The sequence below is a fragment of the Gymnogyps californianus genome, chromosome 7 (genome assembly GCF_018139145.2).
Source record: "Gymnogyps californianus isolate 813 chromosome 7, ASM1813914v2, whole genome shotgun sequence".
Lineage (NCBI taxonomy): Eukaryota > Metazoa > Chordata > Aves > Accipitriformes > Cathartidae > Gymnogyps > Gymnogyps californianus.
Window position 1 is genome coordinate 21964475 of NC_059477.1, and position 27685 is coordinate 21992159.

Consider the following 27685-nt stretch of genomic DNA (forward strand, 5'->3'; position numbering starts at 1 on the left):
CTCCATATGCTAATGGGGATTCACATGCAGCTGTATTTTTCTCCTTCAGGAAAACGGTTTTGTTCTAGATGTCATTTTAAGTGATGTGCTCAGTTTTCCATTGTAGGGTAACCCTCCAAGCCTCTAGAGTGAGAAATAGTTAATCTAAAGTAGGCACATAAGTTTAGTTGTAATTTGTAGCAATAAATTACAAAGCAGTAACTCATAATAGCAAGTTATGCAATGTGCTAATATTTTGACCAGCACAGATTCCTGAGTAGGATTTTGTCCCCCCAAAAATTAAGTCATATAGAATTAAAATCCATCTTCCTATTTGCATAGATAGAATAACCCCAGTGAACATAGCAATAAATTGTTCAATGATACATTCACTTGCTATAGCACCTAAAACGCTAGCAAGTTAAACCTTTTGAGTTATGAGTTATCTTAAATATCTGTCATAGACCTGTGACAGACATTTTTTAGAGCTGAAGATTCAAGTCTAACTCCCTATGAAGTTAACTTCCCATTAGCCAAGTCCCTACCAATGAATGTCTCCAAAACTACATCTCAGTCCAGATCCCAAACTATAAATTGAACTTACCTCAATTTGCTGACAGATTTTGCTTTCCAAAACAGACATGTTTTCACCATCTCCATTTTCAGCCATTTTCACCAGCTGTGTTGAAGAGAATATAGAGCAAAGGCACTAAGTATTGAATAGTACTTTCTACAGACTTATATTCGTATAGTGTTGCATTTCACTGCAGCCTCATCTAAACAAGATAACAGACAAGTTCTTTAGCCATACGTTTATGCTTGTGAGCCAACTTTAAACATGACTGCAGAACTCCAAGGGGAAACTATGAAACAACTGGCAGCATTTGGCATTCTGCATTCAAGATAAGTAAAAAAAATGCTGGCACTTTACAGCATGATTTGTTATCTACCTTTTTCTAGGCACAGATCGTCAGTTGGTACCTAACAGCAACAAACCAAAGAGCCAACAACATTTGTTCTTTAAGTCAAACCCAACCTCTCATCACTAGGCAAAACATCAGTAACAAATTTTTTTTACTATTCCTAAATAGGTACAATTAGAAACTTTTCTGAAGTTTCTGCCTCCTAATTAATCTTTGAAAGTTCAAGGAACTTACTGGAGGAAGGAATTAAAATATCTGCATTTACTAATACATCCTAAAGATGTCTAGTTCTCTCCTTTACAAACTTGTCTTCACTGCAGTTCTGCCTGAATACTGAATCAAGCATGTTTGATAAGAGGCAAGATGTTTTAACTTGAAAGTAACTTCTTCCCTTAACTGGCATTAAGCATATAATCCCAGTACATCAGATACAGCCACTACATGCAGTAGAAGGTTGGTAAGAAAGCAGCTACCGGCCAGAAAGTTAACTGGGATCAGAAAATGTCTATCTAGTTGCTCTCAAGATAAGGATAGAGTGTGAAGAGTAATTCTTGAGGAAAAATGCAGCTTTATAAAGCTGTCAGAAATCGGTTTGAATTCAGTTTTGAACTATGAAGCACAGATTTCTTCTTTCTCCCTTTGGGCACTATCACACTTGTTAAATCCAGCTGCAGAAGATGAAGCAGTTTCATAGCCCTCCGTTACCTCAGTTCACAGATCAGTGATCATTAAGACTACTGGTGAAGACAGGTTTGCACTCATGCCTTGCATGGTTTATTGGGAGATTTAAGCATACACGTTCTGCTCCGCCACTCGCAGGACAGTAACATCTTTCAGAGCATCAAGGTGACTGACAACGTAGAAGCAGGGAAATCTTCCCCTGAGATTCCTCTGTCACAGGAAATTGCATTCTTCATCAGAGCACCTGCCTGACAGCCCCATCATCTTATTTTAGTAGTTTAATTCACCGATCATTGTTCAGACCTACTGCAGTCTGCAGTATTGCCATTTCCTCCTCTTACTGATCTCAAGGCTATGTTGCATCCTTTGACTTGCTTGTAGTTCTTTTTAATCTAGGCACTTACAGCCTTAAAATTTGCATCCCAGTCTTCACTGCTGTACTTCCACCTGTACCTCACATTGTAACACTCTTTAAAGCACAATTTCAGCAAGTGTTAGTTGACAGCTATGCTCAGAGTGTGATCCATTTGTCTATAAAGCTCTTCACAAAAATCCAGGCCGTAGTACAGCAGCTAACAGTTGCAGTTACTTTAGAGATGTCTCACATTAGCCACCCTGACTACAGGAGACTTAATTAGTTCACCACCACATTCAGGTGCTGGCACTATCTTAACACTCCCCTGCGATGTTGTCCCCAACACCTTACTTGTGAGAGAAACCAGTGTTCTATTTTACATTGTACCTAATTTGGTGTAATTTAATGGCAGTCTATGGAGTAGTCGCTGCTTTTTCCACTGGATCAATTAATTGACCACACACCTTGTGTGCTACTCTAACACCTGATCCAACAGAAAGTTAACCCCCACTGAAGAAAGGGAAGAACAGTTCCATGAGATAAATTTATCACTGACTGAATTCAGCTTGTAGAAAACACTAGTGATGGAGCTGTTAGGGCAGGGAGCACAAGATGAGGAAAAAAAAAAAAAAATCAGAAAACCCTTTCTGTGGCAGCAAGCAGTAGTAGTGGGTTAGATCTGACAAACTATATCCTCAGGGTCAAACAAAGGTACTGAATGGCAGCTATGTGAATCTTCATATTCTTGAACCTTAGTTTGGTGATTTAACTCACATTGCAAAGTCTCTTCTCCAGGTGTGGCAGATTTTTTTAAGCACTAGGCAACATATTTAAGTGAACCCCTTTCTTATGCGTACTTTTCACAGTACAGCTCAATTAATGTTTAAGACGACATACTAATTTACTAAGAGATGTGAAAAATTTTCCTCTCTTGCATATTCTGAGGAAAAAAAATTAATTTGGATTTTAGTCATGTATCCCGTTTTAAGAAAAATGCATTAACAATATGCTCTGAACTCTAGAACAGAGACAATATGCTGGTGCACACTGAAATACAGATTGAGCTGGGTAGAGGAATCTTCCCTCACCACCTTCCATTTGGTCAGCCGGTCTCAAGTACACTGTTAAGAAAGAGTTGAGTGGAGACAGCCGCTTTGTACTCTTCTGTAGTGGGAAATACAGACCAGCCTCCGAGTAGGCTGTATCTGCTTCAGTGGTCTTTGCTGTTTTACCTGTCATACTGAATGGTGCACAGATTTCTTGGAGCAAGTTTTCCCTTAATACAAGTTGTTGTTAAATAAAACTTGGTGCCTTTTGGCTGCATGCTGCCGAATCACCAGCAGTTCTACACCAGTTAATGAGGTGAGGATTACGCAGAGGCAGCATGTCTGAGATAGTACTGTTACAAAAGAATCCATTCATAAAGCTGTTGACTTTGCTTTGGGTTTGTCATTTAGAGAGAAACCCCCCCTGCTAATCTGTCCAGCGCAGCCTGCCTCTTCTAGCCTTGCCAAAACCCACACCAGTCTGAAATATGCAGGACAGCCTTCTTTTTACTGCTGGATACCCAAGAAGCCATTAAGAAATGCCAAGATCATAGTGCTGTGAAGCATAACGGAAGAACATACGCTTTTGTCTTCACCTAGCTTCTGCCACCTAAACTCCTTCAGCCTTGTTATATCCTTGAATACTCTGTCTTTCTTGCACTTCCCCAGCTCTCACAGTTCACCGCTCTCCCCATCTGCCTCACTCTGGGTACCACAATACCCAGAACCAGCAACTTGCTTTCCACATAATAAGGCTCAGCTCCACTGCTAAGAAGAGATTAAAAACAAAGTCTGTTTCCTTAGCAGTATTTTCAAGGTAAAAACCAAACTGTACAGAAGTGTAAAAGAACACAACACCTGGGACAAGTCCTTCAGATTAAGTCTTACACCTGGAAAAGTTTTTCTAAAAAGCACCCGTTCAGCTGGAAGTAACAACAAACTGAAGGCAAGATTAAGAAAGACTCAAACTTGCCACACATGGAATTCAGTGCAGACACTGATCGAGCTCTAACCTATTTAGAATAAAAGCAGAAGCAGCCTTCTAATTTAAGAGAAATTCTAGTCTTGCTGCACATGCTCACTTCAGACTCTTTAGCTCAGTCATTTGGCGCAAGCTAGTTTTCTGGATCCAACTTCCAGATCAATAGTTTTCAGTTGCTGTGCAGCAATGAAAACTGATAAAAAGCTAGCTTCATTGAAGAACAATCACAGTCTGAACAGCATGCAAAATCCTACACAAGATTTTATAAGTGCTTTCTTAGTAGACCACGCTGACTTGTTCCTTCTGTGTGCCAACAGTCTGTATCAACACCAGTCAAAATGAAAACAAGTTAAAATAATGCAAGTAGGCATGAGATTTAAATTAGAAATGGAAAATGACAGTCAAGCCCTTTAACTAGAACAATTTGATTCCCTGCTGCATTAGCTAGACCATCCCAAAAGAACTCTCACATGGATTTTCATCTTATCAGACATTTAGTTTCAAGGTCTGGACAAAGCTTAGTTGCAGGCTAACTGCTTTTACCATTACTGTAATAGAGTAAAAGGCTTTATTTAAAACAAAAGTTTCCCCAATAAAGTAACATGGAAGTGTTATTTATGCAATGCATTGTTCAGGAACTGGCGCGTAAGAGGTCTGACCCTCCTGACGAGATTCTTATATCGAAATATAGCTTTTTATTTAAGGTAAGTATTAACTGCCACCACTCATTATTACAGATGTTGCTTCTGCAGTTATTTTTTGAGCAGAATCAGTGCAATATAAGAAGGAATTTCTTATAAGAAGTATTTAAACGATAGAGATGTCGGCTCCTGAACCTTATGTCTATGCTAGGAGACCATCAGCGTGTTCTACGACACTTCTATACTGCTATAGCGACAACATATCCCTCTTCAGACAACCTCAAGCCCCGTGGCCAAGGTTCCCGCCCAGCGGACGCCTCAGCCTGGCCGCAGCGTGAGCGCTGCCCCCAGCCCACCCGCCCGCCCGCCGCGCCGGGCTGCTGCCGCGGGGCCGGGCCCGCAGCCCCTCGCCCGCCGGAGGGCGGGAGCCGCGCGGGCGCCGCACGTGCTGGAGCGGTGCCGTCAGCGTTCCTCCACCCGCAGCGCTGGGCGCGCGGGGCGCACCACGCAGCGCTACAAAACCCAGCGGTGAATCGCACGCATCCGAGCGCCGCATGAAGCGCTTCCGGCGAGTCACCACCGCGCCGTCGGCACCGGTGCGAGCGAAGGAGCGGCGGCAGCCCGCCCTGTCTCCGCCACGCACGGCTGGGCCCCGCACCGCGCTCCTGCCCGAGCCGGGGGAAGAGGGGCGGCACGTGCTCCCCCGCTCCCGGGGACTCCTCCCGCCCGGCCCGGCCCGGCCGCCGCTCCCCCCACTGGGCCCGGCCACCCGCCCCGGAGCCCGCCCTACCCCGGCACGGCCCGCCGCTCCTCAGAGAGGCCGGGCCTGGCGGAGCGCAGCGCGCCCGAGCAGCGCCGTCCCGCAGGCACATCCGCCCGGCGCGGGGGCGAGAGGCCGCCGCGAGCACAAACCTTCTGCAGCTCCGGGAACCCACCCACACGCGGCCCCACTCCGCCGCTTTAAAGGCCGCAGTCGGCGCCGCGCGGCCCAGCAGCCTCCGCGGCCGCCTCCCGCCCGCCCCTCACGTGGGAGCCGCTTCCGGGGCGGGGCGGTCCGGCAGCGGCGGGTGGGTACCGGGGGCAGGGCCTCATGCGCAGCCTCCTCCGCGTGTCTCAGGCTGCTAGCCCTGCGGCCGGGCGGGGCGGGGCGGAGCGGGGCGGGGCCAGCCCCCAGCTGGGAGGCCTCTGCTTCCAGCCCCTACGCACGGACGCTCTGCTCCACGCAGCCCTTCCCGCTCCCCTCGTCCCGCGGTGCGCGGAGCCCCGCCACCGGCGGCGCTCCTCGGCGCGGACAGAGGAGTCCCTGCGCCCGGAACGGTTTGGGAAGCGGACAACGTGCGTTCGTCTTCATTCTTTGCACCAGGGAACGCACAAGCCGCGGCGGGAGGGGCGGCTGCGGGGACGTGCGTTACACACGCCGACAGGCCGCGGCCTGCCACGGACACCTGTCCGGGTGCGCAGGGCTTTTGTTCACGTGCTTTTGCGCAGTTAACAGAAAAAGTAACTTAAAAGCTTATATTTGTACACTGATGCTATATTTACATTTATTAAATATTACAAACGCTCACTTAAGTACTATAGCTGTAGACATCTATAATGCTACAAACAGGGGGATCACACAAGTAAAAATTCTAATAAATAGTACTGACCTAACAATTGATTTGACTTCTGTATTAATTTTCTACAAGTGAAACAGTGCCTGCCATAATACAGGTCCAATAGCACAGTAATTTAATGTTCACATTCAACTATTATTACTAAAAATGTATCACACAGATGGCTAAGAGATCCCCTGCTCTGAGCTTTCCACCTCCCGTGGGATGCACAAGTTACTGACCAGAAGCCAGAATCCCTGTTCCTCTCACTGAATTCATATTCCTGCCTGCGCTCAAGACCCCATTGCTACACGCTTTCTTGGGATGTGCTACGGACATGAGCTAATTTAAAAGGGCATTGTAAGTGATTGTAAAAAAAATAGCACCAGGTAAAATTTAACCGTGAGTCTGAACTACTGCACTCCACGCATTCAAAAATCTCTAAAAATTTAGGACTTATCTGAAGCCCTAGGCAGTAATCTCACTGACTCGTTTATGCCAGATCAGCACGTACTCTCCTAGCATGTGAGAACTAAAGGCTTTTTTTCACTTCGCAGTTATGCTGAGGCTGAGAAGCAGCGTATCGCTCCCCTGCAGCGTGCCCAGAGGGAGAAAGCGGACTCCGGCTTTCAGTGCCTGTGCTCCAACCATGGAACAGCACTGTCTTTCACCAACATTAAGCACCTAGTTTAGAAGCGGCGGACAGGTGAACGCTGGGAACTTTCGTTAGTCCTTGCCTTGTTCTGACATCCTTTCACCAACTTAACGACTGTCGGTGACAGGACACAGGCCAGAATGAACCTTAGGGATAGCCAGAAGCAGCTGTTCTATCCTCATGTTTTTTGACAAACACGAAGCTTCACGGGTACATATTTTGCACTGAAAAATCACATACACACGTTGAGTTCACGGTGGTTTCGTTCAATACAAAGATCACCTTCATGCTCTTTGGATGTTGTCCTTAAAATCTCCACCTGCCTTTGAACAATTCTCGGCTGTGGATATTTCCAGGAGAAACAAATTCATTTTATTTCTTTGCCCACCTGCCCGGCCCACGCATTTCAAACAGCGTCAGAGTTCAATTCCCCACACCTCTTTACGGTTTAGAGTCTTTAAACAAATTACATTGGATCCTTAAATAGCACTTAGTGGGATGGATAATGAAGCAAAACACTGAACCCATGCACACATGAGCTTCTGACATAGTAAGGTGACACACAAAGACATCAAAACAAGAACTATATATACACCACAGAACTTCACATCAAAGCTCAGAGTTGAGTGCCGCCTGCTACTGGCAGTCAAATGCAAGTGAGAAACAGCATAAAAATGTGAAAGAACAAAAAAAATGTTGAAAATGCTTATGATCAAGAAAAAGAAATATTATAAACTCAGGGCTTACCTGCTTGGAAAGCACCTTTCATGAGGTCTGATAAATCCAGTACAACCAAAATTTCATTTTAGATGGCAGTGCTGGTGTAGGAAGTTCCCACCACACCCTGCGGCAGCCCTGTGTTGTCCCTGCCTCTCATGCCAATGTCTAACAGCTGTTTCTGTGGTCATTTTATAAGTTGGATTGGGGAACTGATCTGGGCTAAAAGAGCCTCTCTGCTCCCCAAGGCATTTCTTTATTTGGATCACTGCTATCAGACCGCGCAGCCCCACAGCAGCTGAAGCGGGATCGGGTGAGGGGCAACAAAGGCGGGAGCGGGAATGCTCCTCACAGCCACCTCCTTGGCACTGGGAAGGCTTTGCCATCTTGTACTTTCCACACAACTCGTGCTTCCTTTCAGTCTCCCCCCCCCCCCCATCCTGTTACCGATTTTCATAAAACCGGAAAAAAAAATATGTATTTTTAAGGCCTATACCTCCCTGTAGAACATGGCTGAACCCAGACAAGTGAGTCCAGCGTTAGAGGGAAGCTTACACACGCACAGAAAGACAACACAGTTGCACCTTGCTCCCTCAGGGGACCAGGCTAATAACAAGCCCCACATTATCTATACAAGCTATGAGGAGAAAACAAATCCTAAGAAGTCACTGCAATAAAAATTCAATCAAATGCATCTGTATTCCTACCTACATGGCAGGATGCAGAACAAGGACTGGTGAGAAGGCTGGGGATGGCAGGGTCAAAACACCGGCTATTTAAGTACCACATATGGATTCTGCTTTCTGCCGGTGCTGGCACTGCCATGCCGCGTTGGGAGCCTGCCACAGGAGTCTCCCAGTGAAGAGGTGACAAAATGATGACCTTCCTGCCCATCTCAAGTTGCTTTCTAGACAGAATTTGAAGATCTTGTATTACGTTTTGAGAGAAATAATAAATAAATCCAGTGGACCACTTAGCATTCAATTTCTCCATGCATAACATATTTTGACAAGTTTTTCAGTTGTCACCTTTGCTCAAGTGACAGTTTAGCACTTTTAGAAAAGACCAAATGGTATTAAACAAAATAGAGAAGTTTGTATCTCGGGGGGATGTTAGCAGCTTTCCAGTCTCTCTCATTTCCTCCTTCCATTCCACAAAGACACACATCTTAAATTTGATTAAAAAAAAAAAAATATTTACCATGGTAAGGCTTTTCTCTGAAAAAAAAAAATCACCAATACCTGTGCATCAGCCAAAGAGCCCATTACAAAGCCATGCAGAGTCTTTTTTTATTTCTCACAGGCCTTGCCAGTGTGAGAATGGCAAAGTGAGCACTTTTCTCAAACTGCCTCATACTGCAGAGCACTGTTCTCCTTCTGGAAAACTAGTGCACACTTTGGGCTTGTGCTCTGGGGCTACTGCATGACATTTCTTCCCTCGTTCCCAGCCTGTGCTCTTCTCCACTCTGGTATTTCAAGGTAGAATTAGAAGCATCCTGTAACTGCCCATGATTTCTGGATGTGATAACCTAGTTATCCAAGTGATGTTGCTCTATATGTACCACACGCTGAGCTTGTGGCAATGAACCATTTCTATAGCTACCTTTGGAGTATCACAGATTTCATCTTAAGCCCGGTAGTCCATAGAAATGCAGAGTATTTTGTTTGGCTGTACTCACCTTAGCATCAGATCATAGTTCCACCCAGTGATTAATGAAAACAAATCTGTTTTTCACAGTAGTTCCCATATAGCTGCACAAAGTATTATAAGAGAGTCATTTGAAAACTTTCATGACAAAGAATGATCGGACTGAAAAACATATGGAAATCTTGTTACCACATTTATATTTCTGAATTGTTTAAAATAAAGACAAATTATACCTAGTTTTTAATGATGTGCGCTAAGAGATTGTATTAGACATCTCATTCATGAGGTAATCAGTACTATTATGAATACTGCATCTGCTGTTTTCTGTAACAGCAATATGAAAATTAAATGTTTACACATTATACACACAGACACAGCCATGTGACCGCATAGCGCTGGGAAGATTACCTACTGCTTCCCATTTATTCAGTTCAGGGTTGTATTTCTCAATACTCTGCAGATACGTTCCTTTTGAATAGGAATATCCTCCTGTTACATAGATGCATCCGTTCATAACTACCGCACCACACTCCATCCTTCTCTCCATCATGTGAGCCATCTGCTTCCACTCGTTTTGCTCTGGGTCATAGCAGTCCGTGATCGTGGTCTGTCCACCCACAAAATAGATCTTGTTTTGTAATGTAATTGAACACAATCCGTATTCTTCAGGAAGAAAGGAATACAGTTCAACTCAGCATGGTAATGTTAGCTTAAACCGCAACTACATGACAAACATTGGGCACCACTGAGGGCGGCTGAGTTTCTTCACTGAGCTTAGGAGACACCTCAGGATTTTCTGCTACACTTGGTAAAAGCAAGCTCAAGGCATTACAGAAGATACAGACATGAGCACCAGTACTTAGTGAGAATTGCTTTAAAAACTTACTGTTACCAAATGTAGAACATAGAGAAAACCCTTTTAAAATTCATATAAATGATTTTTGCCAAATGCCTATAAGCAGATAGATTTTATAGAAAGTTAGGTCACTATATTATGTTAAGAATGCAGTCATTCCTTAGTTCAATATTTATATAGTGATTTCTATGAAACAGATGCTTGAAGAGGGTCTTCCCTTCCCCTCAGTCTGGAAATGGGAGATGATTCCACTCTGGCCCTTGCTGCCCTACAGGCATTGCTCCTTTCACTAGGAACATGCCAGAAACTCTTGAGTGGGCTTAAAGACTCCCAGATACAAGTAATCAAATCAAGCTCTACCCTCGTTGCAGGAATTGTTGTTTACCTGGATGCGGACTTGTGGTGACTATACTCCACTCATTGCTACCTGAATGGTATCTCTGGATTTTATCATAGGTGCAGCTTCCCCTGTACCCATAGTGACCTCCGGTTACGTAGATGACTTCATGCAGGACACAGGCGGTGGCATTTCCAACACCTGTACACAGTGTGAAAGTCACAACACACCTTCAGACTGCATACAATAACCACAGTCACTTCCATCCATAATTCCGTTTCAAATGACTTGTTAATTAATATTTCAGGGTGAAATTATGCTTGCAAGTATTTAACTGAATGTGAAATTAAATAAACTTGTCAAGACACCTTATTTTATCGGCATAAGTCACGAGCAATTAAATAAAACTGCAGTAAGCGATACATATTGCATATAATACAGCCACACAGTGTTTCACAGAATTTTTATGCAGTAATTAAAGACATGTTGTCACATTGGTTTTGGAATAGGGAATTACTTTCAATATTTCACTAAGTTAAAGAGATTTTTAAAAGTCACTCATATGGCAAGGACAAAGACAATGGGAGTTAAGATCATTCAGTGTCTCGGGGTATCTTTTCTGATACTTTTAGTCTTTCTCATGGTATTATTAATTATACTATTGTATAAACAAGGACACAAACAGAACTGAGCCATGTTAACTGTCTCTAGGAGAACAAAACAAAATAAAGCAAGGGATCTGGCAAGATAAAATGGACCAAAATTAGGAAATTAGTGTGGTTTTTTTAAGCATCTGAGAAGTTTCACACAGAAAATGGGACAAAACAACTGCACAGGATGTGTAACTGCTCACAGTATTAGCATAGCATTTCTATTTTTAAAGGAAGTAAAAAGAGAATAATAGCAATGTTTGTGGAAAATATACGAACAAATGAAGAAAGTTGTAGGAGCATAAGTGTTTTTTCCTGTTACAGATACCTCCAAAAAATCTCATGTATGTAGAAAAATACTATGTCGCATCAACTTACAGTAAAATTTTATAATTAATTGTAAATAACTGCATTAATTTGTAAAAATGTATGATAAAATGTATAATTGTTTATCAATGTTATAACAAAATAATACCCTTTAGTTAGGCTGTGATCCAAATTCATACATTTTTAATCGATCACTATTTTGGCTGCTAGAAACAGGTATTAGTGTCTTTCATTATCCTCACACTAAAGATTCAACTAAGGATCCTGAACAGATGATACACTGAAATATGAGGTAACTGCATGCAAGAAGTTTTAAATTAAGATGACACCTGTATAAATGATTGCACAGAAAATCTTAGTAATCTGGTCTTACGTTAAAATAATACAATCCCTTTGTTGGAGCTTGCTCTTTGACCATCTACTTAATGGACTCTAATCCCAGGTAGCTTTCTGATTTCTTTCTAATTTGAACAGAAATTTTACTCCTGAAAGAAGGCAAAATTAAACTGAGACTACCACTTGCTTTTCCACCCTAGTGTTCTGTGGCACAGCCCAGCGTAGCATTTGGATGTTTGCAGTCGTTTGGCTAGTAAAGACCTGAACCAAAGCCCACGAACATTAGCAGGAGAGTCCCATGGACTTCACCAGAACTTGGATCAAAGCCTAAGTTTGTCCATGGCACTTAGAAGTGGCAAATGGAAAAGGATCGACATTTGGAGCAGACACCATGCAAAAGCTTACCTACCTTTGATCATGTTTGCAATAGGAAGCCACTTCTTTTTTAAAGGATCATAGAACTCTGCTTCTTGCACGGGAGCTCCCTTTCTGTAACCACCCAACGCATAGATGCAGCCACTCAAGGAAACTGTGCAGTGGTAATACCTTGCGTCAAGCATGGGGCAGCCTTCTGTCCACTCATCTCTCTCACTGTTATATATCCACACAGTGTCAAGGGCTTCGATGCTCTCCGTTCTATAACCTCCTGTCACGTATATGTCTGGTCCCAAGCTAGTGACCCCATAGCTCTCCCTGGTGTGATCCGGCATCTCTGTTCCCTGGACCCATGCGTTGTTTAAAGGGTCCCAAACATGCACTTCTGATAAGGGGTGCCAATAATATCCTCCGATCACGTACATGGCTGCTGTGGGTTTTCTGGAAAGACCTTTGGGACTGAGGTTCAGGGCATTGTATATGAGTGACCTTATCTTACAGTCATTAAGTCGGCTTTTTTTTTGTAGGCTTAAAGCTGACCTCAAATATATGTTATCTAAGTCTACTTTGATGCAGCTCAGCAGTTCACAGATGTCTTCAATTCTTTCTTCCACGTTGTGTGCAACCCACTTAACGACAGCTTCAATGGCTGCCTCTTCTTTCCAAACGTTGAGATTCTCTCTGGAGAGAATATAAGAGAGCTTCTCCTTGCCAATGTCCAGAAACTCTTCCTGCTTCCACACTTCTTCAAACTGCCATAACAATATCCTCCTGGACTCTTTTTCTAGCTCCGAGCAATGATGATATTCGGCAAAGGAGTGCATCCCTATGCAGTTGTCAGTATCTAAGTGCCTCACCAGAAACTGCTCACAGGCTTTCTTTACTGACACGAACTGGAGCAGGTCTGCAGCCTGGAGTAGGCTTTGGACATTTCTCTTTGTTATCTGGATCTGTGATGTGTATGCATAATTCACGAGGGCTTCCAGTACGGCATGGCTGAGCCCGGGAAGTCTGATCTGGTTTTTAGATTTCTCTTTCATATCGGCTGTGAACATGGCTTTAAAATAACTGCTGCAAGCCGCTAAGGCGGCTCTGTGGCAGTGGAAGATGACCCCCGAAGCACACTGCAGGGTGATGTCGGTGAACAGCCCGTCCAGGTAAAACGCCCGGAACGCCTCCAGGAAATCGGCGGGGTGAGAGGAGTCCTTGTAGAGGTACGCGTAGTCCTCCTGCCCGGCCACTGCCATCGCCGTCACCCGCCCACAAAAGCGGGCAGCCGGGACGCGCCGAGCGGGGCCGCCGGCCGGCACCGCCGCGCCGGGCCCCCCGCGGCTTTGTCCGCGCCGCGCCCGCGGACCGAGGAGCCGCTCCGCGAAGCCCCGCCGCCCTCCGGCTACGAGGCCGCCCCGCGCCCGCCCCGGCGCGGTGCTTACGCCCGGGCGGAGCGCGGCCGCGGCGGCCCCGTGACCATCTTTGGAAGAGCCGCTGCCGGCGAGAGGCGGCGGGGCCGGGGCGGCAGCTCCTATTTTGGTGCCCGGCCGCCTCCCCTGCCCGCCCCCGCGGACCCCTCCGCGAGGTCAGCGGGCCCCGGCGCCTAGCCCGGCCCCCGCCCGCCGGCTGGCCCCAGGGAAACTCCGGCCTGAACGGCGGCTGCTGCTGCTGCTGCCCTGGGGCTCCCCCCGCCCGGGGGCAGGGGGTTAAAAGGCTGACTGCGATCATGACATAAGGCCCGGCCGTATTAGGGACAGAAGCAGATGCCTGGGGAGCGCCACCAGCTTGGTGGCACTCAGCCACACAACAAAGCAAGGCGGCCTTCGACTGCCGCTAACGGCGACCTGAAGCTGCCTCTCGCAGAGGCACCCCGCTCTGCCAGGTGCTGGGAGGAGCGATGCTGGGAAGGGCAGCAAGCTCCAGGGGCTCCCCCATTACAAAAGGGCAGAATTCGAGAGGGGGCGGCCAGAGCTCTCCTCAAACACCTGAACCTGGCAGGGTGCAAAGGACAGTCACAAACTATGCTGACAAACAGACTCCAACTATAGGCAAATTATTCAGGAAGAAGGTTATATTGGCTTTTACCACTTCTGAAAATGTGGCTCACAATTTAATAAGTCTTTTTCTTCTCCGCTAGCAAAACGTTTTCTGCAATGGAGACCTTCGAAAGTATTTGAAGCACAGCATCCTCCGGGTTTAAGCAGCTGTGCTCCCTCCCTCACCTGCAGCAGGGCTTGGATCCTTTGGATCCAGCAGCCAGGCTCCCCCTGCCCTGCCAGAGCTCTCCTGGATTGAAAGGACTGGCATTGGTTTCTCCTACCAAAAGGAGGCGGGTATTTGTTATTATTAGCTAAGTGCCAGCAATACCCAAAAGGAGAAATTAGGAGAGCTCCTGCTCTACACAGATTAAAAAGCATCACTTTTTTAATTCCTGGTGGTACTTCCTCCATGATGCCCACCTGAAGCAGGAACTAAAGGAATCTGAACTGGGAAGTGTATATGGACATACCCCTCTGCCATCCTTCCTCACATGCTAACCGTGCAACAGGACTCAAACTTGCCCTTGGCCTTTACGTGGTAACATGAGCCATAAGCAAGCTAATCCGAACAAAAACCAACAAACTCTTCACACGTCTTTGCCTTCAGTTTTTCAACCACTCTTGATGCATTGTTAGCCCAGGAAATCAGAGTTTTGTGGTGTAACCCAGGAACTAGCAGGAGCCGTGCTGTCTCTGACCCGGGCCTATCCCTCAGCTACATTACTCACTCCGTTTCTTTCTCTGGAGCATTCCCTTGTACAGCCCTGAGTCTGTTTATACATCCCCATGCCAACAGCTTTGTTTTGCTGTGGTTTTGCACTTTCCATTTCATCAGCTTCCTATGGACAAGCAGGAACTTCTCCCAGGTCTTGGCCATCCTACTAGCACATAATACTAAGGCTAAGTACTCTTCATAGTAGCTGGAGTATGATAGCAGACCTGTTACCATATAGAAAATTTCCCATACACACATATGCCTTCCATTATGCATTTCTTTTCATAACATCTTTACCTAAGTCACCTCCCTCCCAGAGAGCATGTTGATTTAAACTGCCAGCAAGTCTGGAGGTCAGCAACACTTATATACTGAACATGCGACCCTTCGAGGAGCTTCTCCCCTTCTCTTTTGGCTAGGTTACCAGCTTAAACCAGCTTCGCCCTTTGGAGATACTCATCTCCCCTCCCTTATACCCAAACGTGGAAAAATTTGGTAATTGTGGTGCTTCAGAAAAGTTCTCTCTTCTCTGTTATTAAGAGGGAAAAAAAACCCCAAGACTTCATATTAATAGCCTAATGGCCTACCTACTGGAATTGAAAAACTACTTCTGCCTCCAACACGCACTTTGTCTAGCAAATAGCATCAGCTCTACCCTCTACTTGAAGTGATTGGATCGTAATTGCTAGTATTTCAAGTACTCTGCTTAATCTACTCTGAACTCCTGCTTTGGTACTTTCATCAAAACCACAAAAAGCACCCCTTTTTGAGCACGAAGATGAATTTCTCACTCAGTTTCTCACTCTCACAGCAAACAAGGTAGGTTCCTCAAGGCTAAAAGAACAACAGTTAATATAAGTGGAAGAAAAAGCAGAATAATTATTTATATACTAGTTTTTTGTTTAAGTAAGCAGTAACTGAGATCTGTGGACAAACTGAAAGCAAGCTGTCTCATGACTAAGTTCTGAAAAGCACAGAAGAAACCAGCACAGAACCTGGAACATTCAGCAGCACACCTACAATGAAGGAGACATCCAACTTGAAAAAAATAGAAAGTAACCACACAAAGTTGTACTATGCAACAGCCATTACGATTCTTTTGTATGACCAGTAAATCAGACAACTTAAACCTGCCACAACTTGAGACCCACCAGTTCTTCAGATGCTGTCTTTGTACCCTTGCACAAGACAACAGGGTAAGATCCCCAATACAAACATCTCAGGCACCTATCAAATATCCATCATTAAAGCAATGCTCCTGAGAACGCAAGTATATTATTCTGGACATCTTAGACAACAGACTGTTCAAAGCAACCTTCTACAATTCATTAAAATAGGTGAAGGGCTAAGAGCAGGACCATTTACAAGGAAGTATTCAAAGGAAATCTTAATTTATATACACTATCAGCCTGAAATGTCAGTAAGAAAATGAGAACAATGCTGCACAGAAAACAGAGGAAGACAGCTACAGCAATTGCGGGCTGCTGAGCTACATCTCAGACATCTGCAACCGAAGTGCTGCAAAAGTTGGACTAATTTCTCAGTTAAGGCACTTAAGCTAAACCAGACATCAGTTCAAAAGCAGACTACATCATTTTGGACCTTTTGTGGGACTGTGAGAAGGAAAACATTTGGCATGAAAATAACTTTCATGAGACTTATTTTTAGTATCTCTATATGCATGGCCCAACTCTGGGGGCTTGTCTCACTGTGAGTGGTAAAGAGAAAGACTACATGTTCACAAACGATTCCTTAAACTATTTAAAGACAGAACAATTCTGTTAAAAAGTAGAAGTGGACATAGATGTTCCCTTCCAGCCTCTAAGAGAGGATTATGCTATAGATATGGACGAGAGTGAATAGGTAAAAACCAGCGTAGACATGCATACGTATGCACCATTCTATGGGCCTGTGCACTGCAGCAGAAACCCAGCAAGAAAAAAGCACCTGGCTGACTCAGAGCTGTCAGCATGGAAGATCAAACTAGCATTAGCTCTATACGGAGCGGCAGCAGCACACTGTCAGGGCGGTAGTCAGGAAAATGGGAAAGTGACTTTTCTTTAAACACAACAGCAACATCCTTACTGCTCTCCAGAAGAGAAGAGGTCTGACTGGCAAAATAAATGAAGGTGTTATCCAAAGGCTGACACCTACACTTGTCTTCACTCTCTCCAGGCCCTTACAAGAACAGGTGCCCGATGACACACAGGCCAGCAAAATACATTACACAAATCAGGTGTGCTGCTTTTGTTAGTGACAGTAACTTTTATTGTCTTTACAATACAAGATAATACAAACTATTAAAAAGTAATTTTGCTTGGTAAAATATTTAGTATATTGAAAATATAAATGCATCTTCAGATCAAACAAGATTACAAGCATACCAAATAATTTACAAAGTTAAACATTTATCCTGATCAAAGCACCACAAAAGCCACCAGTTCCAGAACCATGCTCCTGGCACCTAATGTTCTGTAAGTAAAGAATTTCATTCTTTTGTGCACTAATCCTACTCCTTCCCCTAAGCGCGTGGAACAGAAAAGGTCAGTTATGTAGTCGGTAAAGGCTGGGGGGGAGGGGAAGACTAAGAATAATGGCAATTCCTCTTGCGACTCCCCTTCTCCACTTAAGTTGGAATGTGTACTATGTTAGAAAGCCATTTTAACTTCACTTTCCCACTATTACCAAGATTGAACATAAACAGTTTTATATTGTGTTTAAAAAACGTAAGTTCAGATAACAGCCCAATTTTACAGTGTTGTGCTTTTATACACATGCAGTTTTTCTCTCCCAGGAAGATAAAACATAACTGTATTAGTTTCCTTTTATCATTTGAATTATTCCTTTATAAGCAGTTTCAGATAAGACATAATGTCAATAGCAGATGACCAAACCAGAACAGAACACTCCACAGGACTGAGATCTCGGGCCAGCTGAGAAATCTTTTTCTCCAAGGTATAACCCTGCCTGGGCATAGCAATATCATCCTTCTTCAAAAACATTACTGGACATAAGTCATTCCCACCATCACCTACATATACAATTTGTGTATAACTTACTCCTTGCTCCAACTGTTTATCTAGAAATTCTTTTAAAACTTTCCTTTTGCAAAGGTTTTTAGGGCACTTTGCACAATGGTGAGCATGGAAGTTCTGTACCGTAAGATAGCCAGTACTGCTGAATGCTGCAGGGTTTGTAAACACTTCATCAAACACCTTATGGAAGTCATAAGCTTTCAAAATCCAGTCAATAAATACTGTATTAGAATCTGAAACAATTATGCAGTCAAACAACTCTTTGTTTTTGCCAATAAAACCCAGAAGATCTACCATTCCCGCAGTGAAAGGAATTGTTGTCATAGTTCTTTTCATCTCATCTTCTTTGATGCCATTGTCTCCCAAGTAGACAAAGACTCTGCCCATATATTCTGTCCAATGTCCTGGTCGGTAGGAGTTTCTTAATCCATTAGGAAGTTTTTTCTCAGGAGCACATTTCACAATCCAGGTATCACTATTTTCATCTATGATTGTATGGTCAAAATCAAAAACCAACAGAAATTTCATAGCTGTCAGAAAATAGTTTCCAAAACAAACAAAAAAAGACAATTATTTATATAAACAAAAGTACTGAACTCCTACCCTGATCCTGTGCTCAGAAGAGAAAAATGCTACAAGAAAATGAAGCATTAGGACAAATATCTAAAAGTCAACTATTTATGGCCACTACAGCTATGGGAAGTTGTGCTGAAGCTAAAAAAGCAGTCCGTAAAGGTCAAAGTTCTAGTTCAGTATCAAATGTCCGTTTAAAATAGGTAATGCAAAAGTATCTAAACTCATGCTGCATAGTTACTAATACTTGCTAACACAGAGTCAATCTTCCAGTACTCACACACCATCAGTTCGACCAATGGTTCTAAATTTCTCCCTCATCATTTGCCAACGCAACCAAGCTGGGATTCTCCTGGCAAAACACCTGGAAAGATATTTCAAAAGGAAACTACTACTGAGCAGATGGAGGCAGTCTTTTTAACAAGGACACAGCAAATCAAAGCAGCCAACGAAAAGAAATACTGCCATTTATGGATCCGGAGGAAAAAAAAACGGTCTGCCTGCTGTAGTCCTGCAACTTCAGTACCTACAGCCCACCTCTGGGCTACGGAAATCCCTGGGAGCAGGAGACAACTCATCTGGTACTTAATGCGGTTGCCTCACAGGCAAGTCCTCTCACACCCGTAACGAGCACCGCCACCTCCTCAGCCCCAGGCGTCCCTCAGGCCAGCGCCCCAGCCAGCAGGCCGCGCAGCCGCATACGCAGCCCCCTTCCAACCGCAGCACAGCAGCTGCTGCCACCGCCCGCCCGGGGCGCAACGACCGGGCCCAGGGGTAAAGCAGAGCAGCCACCCCGGCGGCGGCACCGCGGAAGCCCGAGGGGCTGGGCTGGGCGAGGCGGGCAGCAGCACTGCAGGGGAGTCTCGGCAGCGGACCGAAAGCCCGTGAGGGAAAGCAACAGAGCCGGCGGGGACGCGCTGAGCCGTTACCGCTCACAGGGCGCGCGCCACCGGCCAACGGCCGCACCGCCTCCGACCCACCTCCGCACCCGCCGCTTCCGGCTCCCTCCGCGTGAGTCCCGGCCGCCGCTCCCCACGTGCCTCAAGTCCACGTCATCACGTGACTCCCCGCCGCCGGGTTGCCCGGCAACAGCGCGCGTACACAGGCGGCGCGGCTCGGGGCCATGGCGGCGGCGGGGCCCGGGCTCCCCGGCGGGAGCCGGCAGCGGCAGCGGCACCAGCAGCAGCAGCTCGCCCGTGAGTGGGGCTCCCCCCGCGGGCACCGGGGGGAGGGCAGTGCCGAGCCCGTAGCCGCACCGGCTGCACACGGCTCCGGGAGGCTGTAGGGGTGTTCCTCGTCCCCGTGTCCGGGGTGGCTCTCCCCAAACCTCCCCCCTGTTCTCCCAGCTGCAGACAGCAAGACAGGCTGTTTCTCCCTAAGAATTACCTAGAAAAAACTAACCTGAAACCAGCAGAGATACTGTATCATCCAACAGCTGAAGTTAGAGAAGAACTGGGTGCCTGGCCGTTCCCTATCTGTAGGGAGCAGCCGTGTCAGTGTAAGTTTACTTTTGGCAAGGCTACCTTCACCTTGGACAGCGGGAGAAGATCAGGTCTAGTCCCTATCATAAGACAAACAGATTAGCAACTGCATCTGAAAAACAGACTTTGACATCAGTATCGCTATAAGAGAAAACCTCCTTACATTTTAGACGCAGCATGTCAGTCTGCTGCACATCAGATGAACAAGGAGAATTTCTAACAGGACGCCACTCTGTACAGAGTGCCATTTCCTTCAAAAATACTGGTGACAGTTTGTAGGGCATTTCACGAAACCTAGTGATCACCTAGAAAAGCTGTATTTATGCATGCACATGTGTATGTAAGCCAAACACAACAAAGAAATGCTAATCTTTCCAACAAATCAAGAAACTGCTCTACAACAGATCTATTTTGGTAAATACGATGAGCGCGCAGGACAAGGGTGGTAAGGCACAGCCTGTGCCCAAACTGCTGCCTCATCCAGCCAGCGGAATGGCTTTACCAATATTCTCCCTTTCCTTTTGGGAATGCTCCCCGGTCCCTGCTGTTCTCAGACTCATGCTCAAGTACTGCCTGGAAAGTGTTAGTTACCACAAGCCAAACCTGTACATACACACAAACAGGCAAGGGGACATACAAACAGTTAAGTCACTCAGCGCCACAGCCCAAGTACATGCACTGGCCATAGTTAGACTACAGATACAGATACCCTGTCTTAGCACTGGGGTACGGGGATGGGGAGAGTAACTAGTGCTAAGGATAACTCAGTATTGTTACTATGCAAGAATTCAAATCCTGACACAGGTTTGAATATAGGATTTTCTGATCTCAAGTAACCTCAGTATCTTTTCTTCCCTCTGCACAGCACGACATCATTTGGAAGAAAACAACATTCTAGATGGCTATTTTCTTCCAAATGAAGTAGATCTTCATCAGGTAATTGTACTGGCAAAAGCAGAATGGGAAAGGATTCAGGACAATCTTGGCAGCACAACTAGAGAAGCAGCACGCATCCTCGCTGAGAAGAAAGAACGGGAAGAAATGCACTTACGCTCCAAAGCTGCTGTAAAACACTGGCCCAATACCATTATGGTAAGTACAAGACACATTTGTAAACAAGGGGATTCATTTTCATATATGCAAAACCACTGATAGTAACATTTCTAGCTGTACTCCCTTTGTTTAACATTTGCTTTTAAATATGTATTTTAACTAAACTCCATTTAAATACATTTAACATCAACATTTAATTTTTTTAAATTAAAGCTAAAATGCAAAATTAAAAAAAACAAACATGGAGTACATCCCCTTCAGAATGGTTTATACATTTTTAATCCGTAGGCTTTAAATGTGATTTCTAATTTTATCTGCGCTGTAGGGCCTGGCACAACGGAAACTTAAAGCCAAAAAATTACGTGAAGAAAGGGAAGAAGAAGAAAGAAAGTTACTTGATTTGGAAGAAGAGCAGTTCCAAGCAGCAAAACGGAAGGAGGCTATTGATCGTGCAAAAACCTACCTATACTATCAGAACGAAAGAGTGAAAGGGTTGCATGTTTGTTGACAACTTATAATTTTTAAATTCAAATTGTACTGAATGTCTTTAAACACTTCTGAACATGCAAATTACTTTAAATGTTCTCTTGCAGAGTGCACTTCTACTTACTGAGGTCCTAAAAGAAAGAGATGCTCAAGTTGAATTTAAAAAGTTAAAGTCAGTTGTTAACAAAAAGAAGGATGAAGAAAAGGAACATGAACATACAGAAGCTATTCTCAGAGAGCAAGAAAAGGCACATCAGTGTTATATGAATCAACAGGCACTACGCAGAGATCAGCTGGAACAGTAAGTAATAATTAATCAAAAGTAACCCTACTTTATTATTTACTTAAACTCTCTTCTCACAAATACATTCTGTAAGGTTTTTACAGAAACTTACTAATAATTTGATTCACAAATGCAACACTTTAAAAGAAAAATCCAGAGTGCCACAAAAGACCTTGCAAAAAGGGAAAAGCTGTGATGTGCAATGTCTTTTAGTTGCCAACAGTCTGCACGTAAAATTGCCTCTGGCAGGCATCAATAGGTTTTAGTCAAATCACTATTCAAAAGTTGTTACTGAAAGTGTATTTTAACTCAGTTTTGGTTCCAGAAAAGGAAAAGGCTAAACCAGATTTTCTATTTGCCCATAACTAGATTCCAGAGAATGCATCACTGCCACCTCCATTCTTTCTCTCAGCTCTTCCAGAAACCTTATGGAGGGGTCCCCAGTGGTATTTATAGGACTGGCCCTGGTGGTCTGATAGAAGGAATCAAATTCCCTGAGGCAGAGGAAGGGTTCAAAGTCTGGTCTCACATATTCCAGGTCCAACACATAAATCCTTGCAGAACTTAGTATAGAACACTACCCGCTTAAGCTGTTGTCTGCATGCCCAAAAGGAGAAGCATAGATACAGTGGGACTTACTAGGGAAATGTTGTTCACTGAGGATGCTGCAGAGATAGGCCAGAACGCTATGAATGCAATCATGCTAGTGAGTCATCCACATAAAATTTGTTACCACTAGACCGCAAACTGTGAGCGTACCACGTAGCTCATGTCTGGTCAGAGGACTGAGGGCTACCATTACAAACAATGATTCTATTTTTCACCTCTGATATTCTACCCACCTTCAATTCAAAGTATCCCATTCTTCAGTGCAAGGTACCTATGGTTATGCAGAATCTGTATCTGTTCATTACTTCATGCAGTCCCTAGCCCATTTATTCAACTCCTTTTTCTGATTCAGAATAAAGGAGCACAAGCATCAGGCAGATCTGGCCAAGCTAGAAGACAGAAGAGAAGGGGAACAAATACAGAGATTGAACCGATTGTACCAATTGGAAATGCAGAGAACAAAAGAAAAGGAACAGGAGGACAAAGCTGAACGCCAGAGGCTGCATCACGTAAGTAACGGGAAAGGAGAGAGTTTAAAATGCTTGTTTCACCTTGGCTGCCTGGAGTGAAACAGCAGCATTCGTATGTCTAAATGGGCCTACTGGCAACAGGAGGTTTGCTGAGAGCTTCAGTAGCATTGGATCATATGCCTACCCTGCCAGTTGCAGGCCTTGTCTTTCCTCGTTGCTTTCGTGGAGGCAGGTCCCTTCTCTTGTCTGAAGGGACATTGGCACCTGATGCTTTGACTGGTCTATGATTAAGAAGTCCGCTGTAGACATCAAGGAATATTCTCCTTGACTTGAGAGCTGGATTTAAGTTCCACATAGCTGCTGTTTTAAGCCCGTTTTTCTTTGTTAGGAAGAGGAAATAGCCTGAGACTGAACACAACAGTATCTTTTTAACTTGACTTTCCCTTTACGATTGGAGAGGTTTAGAAATTTAGTCAAGACCTGCTGCCTTCTCTCATCATCTTTAAAGGCACGTTGCTAAACGCTAACTAGAAATGCCTCAGAACAGTTCTGGCCAGCATGCAAAAGACAGTTGGATTTTTACGTAAAAGTATAGAACACTCTTCTTCAGCTATGATTTGGATTAAGCTCTTAGACTGGGATAGTTTTGGATGAGGTGGGCCAGGAGCAGCACAGTCTGTGTATGTGTTGGTGCGGGTTGCACAGTCCCATTCTTCTCAACGTCCCCCTCGCCCATGTGTGTGAAGGGCAGCAAGGGATAATGCTCCCTGCATTGCGTAGCAATTTGTTTGTGTAACGGGCTGGAGAAGCAGCTGTTCGATGCTCAATTCCCCTTCTCCTTCCTCATATCCACTATCTCCTCTTCATGCATGTTTGACCAGGGAGGCAGAAGTAAGCGCAAGTACTGAGAATCCCTTTCCTCTCTTCTCTCTTTGGAAGAAACACGAAGAGAGAGAATAGGGAGTGATTCTTTTAAGTTGCTACCCCAGGCCTGGATTTTCTAAACTTCATCTGTGATATCAGGACCATTTTGCCCATGCAGGAGCACATAACTGACCAGAAAATAATCAAAGCAGTAGAGGAACAAAAACAAATGGAAGATGATGATCGGATTAAAGCTCATTTTAAAGCAAAGGAAACGATTGCCGAGCTGATAAAAAAGAAAGAAGCTGAAATGCGTAGGTAGGTACAAAGCTAGAGTATAAATTGTAAATAAACTAAAAATTATACTGTAGTCATTTTCAAATCTTTCAGACTGATGATGTAACACAAACCACAGTTATTCTAAAAATTAAATTCTACTGATAGGGAGAGTAGGGAACGCAGGAGAAAAAGGAAATTCTTTCACAGGTTCCTTAGTAATAGGTCTGTGGGGGAGTGATCTCTCCGCCCTTCAAAGTACAAAGACTTACGGAAGTGCAAAGCTCTACAGCAGTGTGTTGGGAACAGTGATTTTCCATATGGCCTGCCAAGCCTCCACCTCCTCAACAATTAAAGACAATTAAAATCCTTGACAAAAGTATTTTGGGGCGTAAGCTGTATGTCCCTGAGTCAGATCAAGAAAAATAATTTGACTTCTTAACTCGGCACCTATATTAATTAATTACATCGGGTTATTATTAAGGGAGGATGGTTTATCAATTTAACATTGAGGGTCCAGCATGACGATACCACTGAGCCAATCTAAGAGCTTCCTTCTCCTCCTGCTTCTGGCCAATACTCCCAACATTTCTCCCCCGATGGCAAGATGCCAAGCAGGCTCCTCACCAAGGGATCCCGCTCATTACTGCAACAGAAAGCTAGTCTTACAAGAATACAGGGAACATTTATTTGCTAAATCATGTAATTTAAAAAAAATAAAACAGGAGGAATACAAGGAGATCAAGCAGTTGGGTGGGTGGACTGGCCTGTCTGGCAAGAGGAGAGAAGACTAGAAGCAGGATTGCTGAGTTTGGTAGCAGTAATGCTTCAGGTTAGACCCAGGTGTGTACCCTAGTATGTTACGGTAGCTCATGTTGTTCTGCAGACGAACACAGGAACATCAGGACAAAATTGTTAGCCAATTAGCTCTACAAATGAATGAGGCATTAAAGAGGGAAGATGATCGTCTTGCTAGAGACATTGCAAAAAAAGAAGCTGAACAAGAAAAAAAAAGCAAAGAGAAAGAAGCAAAAGAAAAGGCTGCCATTGAGTCTATTGCTGAACACAGAGCCACTGTGGTAAGAAACCTAGCCTGTTCTTATTCCTGCTTACTCCAACCACAGCTGGTGGCTCTGGTGCCATGCATCAGCATGCTTCATCAGGTCTGCTGACATCTCTCCTGGGGTCCTCTTTCCTTCTCCCACTTCCATGTTGGGCCACATCTGCCAGGGCTGCTGAAAACCCTGGGCTTGGACACTGGCCAGTCACAATGACCATGCTTATCAGAGCACTGATACAGGGCTGCTTCTGCTGAAAGATATGACTTCCAGCTTAGCAGGCTAGCTCCTTGGTTAACTTTTTTTTTTTTTTGTCTGTATTTTGTAAAATACAGATGAAGATGAAAGTAGAAAAGGAGAGAGAGGAAAAAGCAGAGGGTAAAAAAGAACTTCATGCGTTAATGGAAAAGAACCGCATCTACCTGGAAACGGAAAAAGCCAAGAAACAAAGCCAACGTGACGCAAACATGGAAGTACAGAAAATTCAGATCCAGCAAATGGTAAATAGAAGAGCTGTACCCTGTCAACTCCTTCAGAAAGAAACATGCATCTAAACCAACAGCACTAGCTCCTGCCTGAGAGGAAGAGAGGAAGCTTGCTGTGTTTTGTTTGGGGTTTTTTGTTTGTTGGTTTTGGTTTTTTTAAATCACATGTGCTCCGCATATGCTAGTGTTGGGGACCAGCCTTCTCTCAGAGCAGTGGTGCAAGTGAAGGCTGGTTTGCAATGACAGATCACATCCTGTCCTGTGCCATTATGTACTACTGCTGCCCTCTTGTATCTTCTGGGCAGGTCACCAAAGAGCAGCAGCTAATGCTGATGTTCACTCAGCTATTTAATGTACCCTTTTTGGGGGGGGGGGTATGGCAGGGGAGAGAAGAAATGTATCTCTTGATATGGCAGGCCAAGTATCAACTAACATCACCACAGATCTCCTGTAAGCTTTTACCCTCCCTAAGTTTTAAGTGATAGTTATGTTGTGAAAGAAATACTAAGCTTTGTTATTCCCTTTTCTTCATCAGGCTGAAAAGCAGGCAAAAAAACAGCAGGAAAAGCAAGCAGATTTGGACTACGATGCTCAGAGAGAGGTTATTGCACTTTGTAAGGAGCGTGAATTTCAGAGCTATGCAAAGCAAGTAATTGAATCAGAGTCCAAGACTACACATCATCTTTATCCTCTTCTCAAAGCATCCAAAGATGGAAGAGGACTTGGACACGGGCCACTTTCCAGAGGAAGAGAAGGAATAAATACTAGTTTTCAAGCACAGGATGGTGCTGGGACCCAGTTACCTTGTTGTAGCTGTACTACTGCTCAAGAAGTTAAAAACAAGAAATAACATTGAGACTATTCAGCAAGGAAAGGCAGAAGCAGTTTTCATGTGGTTAAAATCTTTTTGAACCTTACGGTCAGAGTTAAACTGTAAATGATCTACATTGAATATATACTATGAATCTGGAAGTCCATTTGGAAAAAAAAAAAAAAGATTGCCAGAGAACTGGTTATATTCTCAAAAATCCCCAGCTTGTATTTCATGAAAGTTAGTTTAATAAAACTTGAGACAGGAATGCATGATATATAATTGACCATCAATGTAACCCATTCCAGCTAAAAGCTCACTATTACTGTTGTATTTTTATTATTCATTGTTCTAAAAATTCACTGTCCCAGTTTTTTCAGGCCTGGGATACAAATTCCCAGAGCAAAAGGTCACATTTTTCACTAGCCTACTTCCAGTTAAGTACTCCCCATAATAGGAAAAAAACAAAACAACTTTACAGAATCTACAGGGGAAGAAAAAACAACCTAATAGATGTGAAAGTTAGAATAGCTATGGTACTGCAGTTTTTATAGCATTTTGCAATTATCCCTGTAAAACAAATGTCATGTTATAATTAGTTATATGAAAATATGAATGTGATTTGATCACAGCCCTTAAAAGGTCACCTAGAAGGCAAATAGGTCCCAATATAGCTGTAAATAGCTACTACAAAAAGAGCAGGGCAACAAAAGACAACTTAGTTGGACTGTTCTTTCAAAAAGACTAACAATGATTCAATCTGCGGTAAATAGATCTGGATCTAAAATTGTTTTTTAGATTCCTCAGCTGACTTACTCTCCCACACCCAAGTCCACACACATCTCACTCAAGCCTAGCTTCTTTGCTGAAATTTTACCGTCATGTTCCTGCCTTGGACAGAGTTAGGGTTTCCTATAATAACTTCCTCCACCAGTAACCTGAGGTCTAAACAGGGTATCCCCCTGTTCTGGGGTCCACTGGAAACAAAGTTCAAGAAACTTGAAGCTTTGCTTTGTTGCACACAACCTTCTGTTCCAGCCTCCCAGCTACCCGTCTCCACTGGCTAAACTAGAAAATGATGCCAGTTCTAAAAAAAATGCGAGCTTTATACAGAGGATGCTTGCCAATATTTTAGTTTGGAAAATGGGTCTTTTGTGTGCCTTTGAGTTTCTGAGCCTGGCTTCCGACAGCAACAGGCTTTGAAGGAAGCACAGGACTTTGAGCAAGATGCGAGGCTACCCCAGAGGCAAGGTCCCTCCTGCAAGCTGAGGGACAAGCACAGCTGGTTTAACCTCCCCTACAGTGTGAAACTGCTGGACGTAAGATGGATGTACTCCTTCCCGAGCACAGCAGT

At 44.3% G+C, this 27685-nt stretch overlaps 4 protein-coding genes across 9 annotated transcripts in view; 1 reads left to right on the forward strand and 3 right to left on the reverse strand.

Annotated features, from left to right (window-relative positions):
• SSB (small RNA binding exonuclease protection factor La) overlaps positions 1 to 27685 on the reverse strand; it is a 33187-nt gene that overhangs the window by 5078 nt on the left and 424 nt on the right. Inside the window, exons 1-2 of one of the 3 annotated variants that reach the window (XM_050900270.1) lie at positions 5520 to 5579; positions 584 to 658 (exon numbers count right to left, since the gene is read on the reverse strand). In XM_050900270.1, the coding sequence (XP_050756227.1) occupies positions 584 to 649 (66 nt within the window). In that variant the 5' untranslated portion in view covers positions 650 to 658; positions 5520 to 5579. Of the gene's footprint in view, positions 1 to 583; positions 659 to 5397; positions 5494 to 5519; positions 5580 to 27685 lie in introns of those variants that run through there. The other 2 variants (XM_050900269.1, XM_050900271.1) reach the window with 2 other exon arrangements.
• KLHL23 (kelch like family member 23) lies at positions 9387 to 13349 on the reverse strand. Its single transcript, XM_050900267.1, has 3 exons — positions 12137 to 13349; positions 10463 to 10615; positions 9387 to 9884 (listed from the first exon to the last, which is right to left on the reverse strand). The coding sequence occupies exons 1-3, from the start codon at positions 13347 to 13349 to the stop codon at positions 9574 to 9576; spliced, it is 1677 nt and encodes a 558-aa protein (XP_050756224.1). The 3' UTR covers positions 9387 to 9573.
• PHOSPHO2 (phosphatase, orphan 2) overlaps positions 17097 to 27685 on the reverse strand; it is a 63070-nt gene continuing 52481 nt past the window's right edge. For 3 of the 4 annotated variants that reach the window (XM_050900275.1, XM_050900274.1, XM_050900272.1), the window contains exon 2: positions 17097 to 18412. In XM_050900275.1, the coding sequence (XP_050756232.1) occupies positions 17685 to 18410 (726 nt within the window). In that variant the 5' untranslated portion in view covers positions 18411 to 18412 and the 3' untranslated portion in view covers positions 17097 to 17684. Of the gene's footprint in view, positions 18413 to 18739; positions 19355 to 27685 lie in introns of those variants that run through there. The other variant, XM_050900276.1, reaches the window with a different exon arrangement.
• LOC127018561 (cilia- and flagella- associated protein 210-like) lies at positions 20942 to 26341 on the forward strand. The gene is given in 9 exon segments (XM_050900268.1): positions 20942 to 21028; positions 21315 to 21488; positions 21583 to 21776; positions 22720 to 22876; positions 23880 to 24019; positions 24864 to 25056; positions 25371 to 25535; positions 26056 to 26259; positions 26261 to 26341. Coding segments are annotated over 9 exon segments (1299 nt in total). The 5' UTR covers positions 20942 to 20977; the 3' UTR covers positions 26282 to 26341.

Coding starts and splice junctions, on each gene's coding strand:
- KLHL23 (XM_050900267.1), bottom strand. CDS start 13,349: ATGGCAGTGGCCGGGCAGGAGGACTACGCGTACCTCTACAAGGACTCC. Junction 10,616..12,136: donor TATTGCAAACATGATCAAAG/GTAGGTAAGCTT, acceptor CACTGTGTACAG/GTGTTGGAAATGCCACCGCC. Junction 9,885..10,462: donor CACCACAAGTCCGCATCCAG/GTAAACAACAAT, acceptor TTCTTCCTGAAG/AATACGGATTGTGTTCAATT.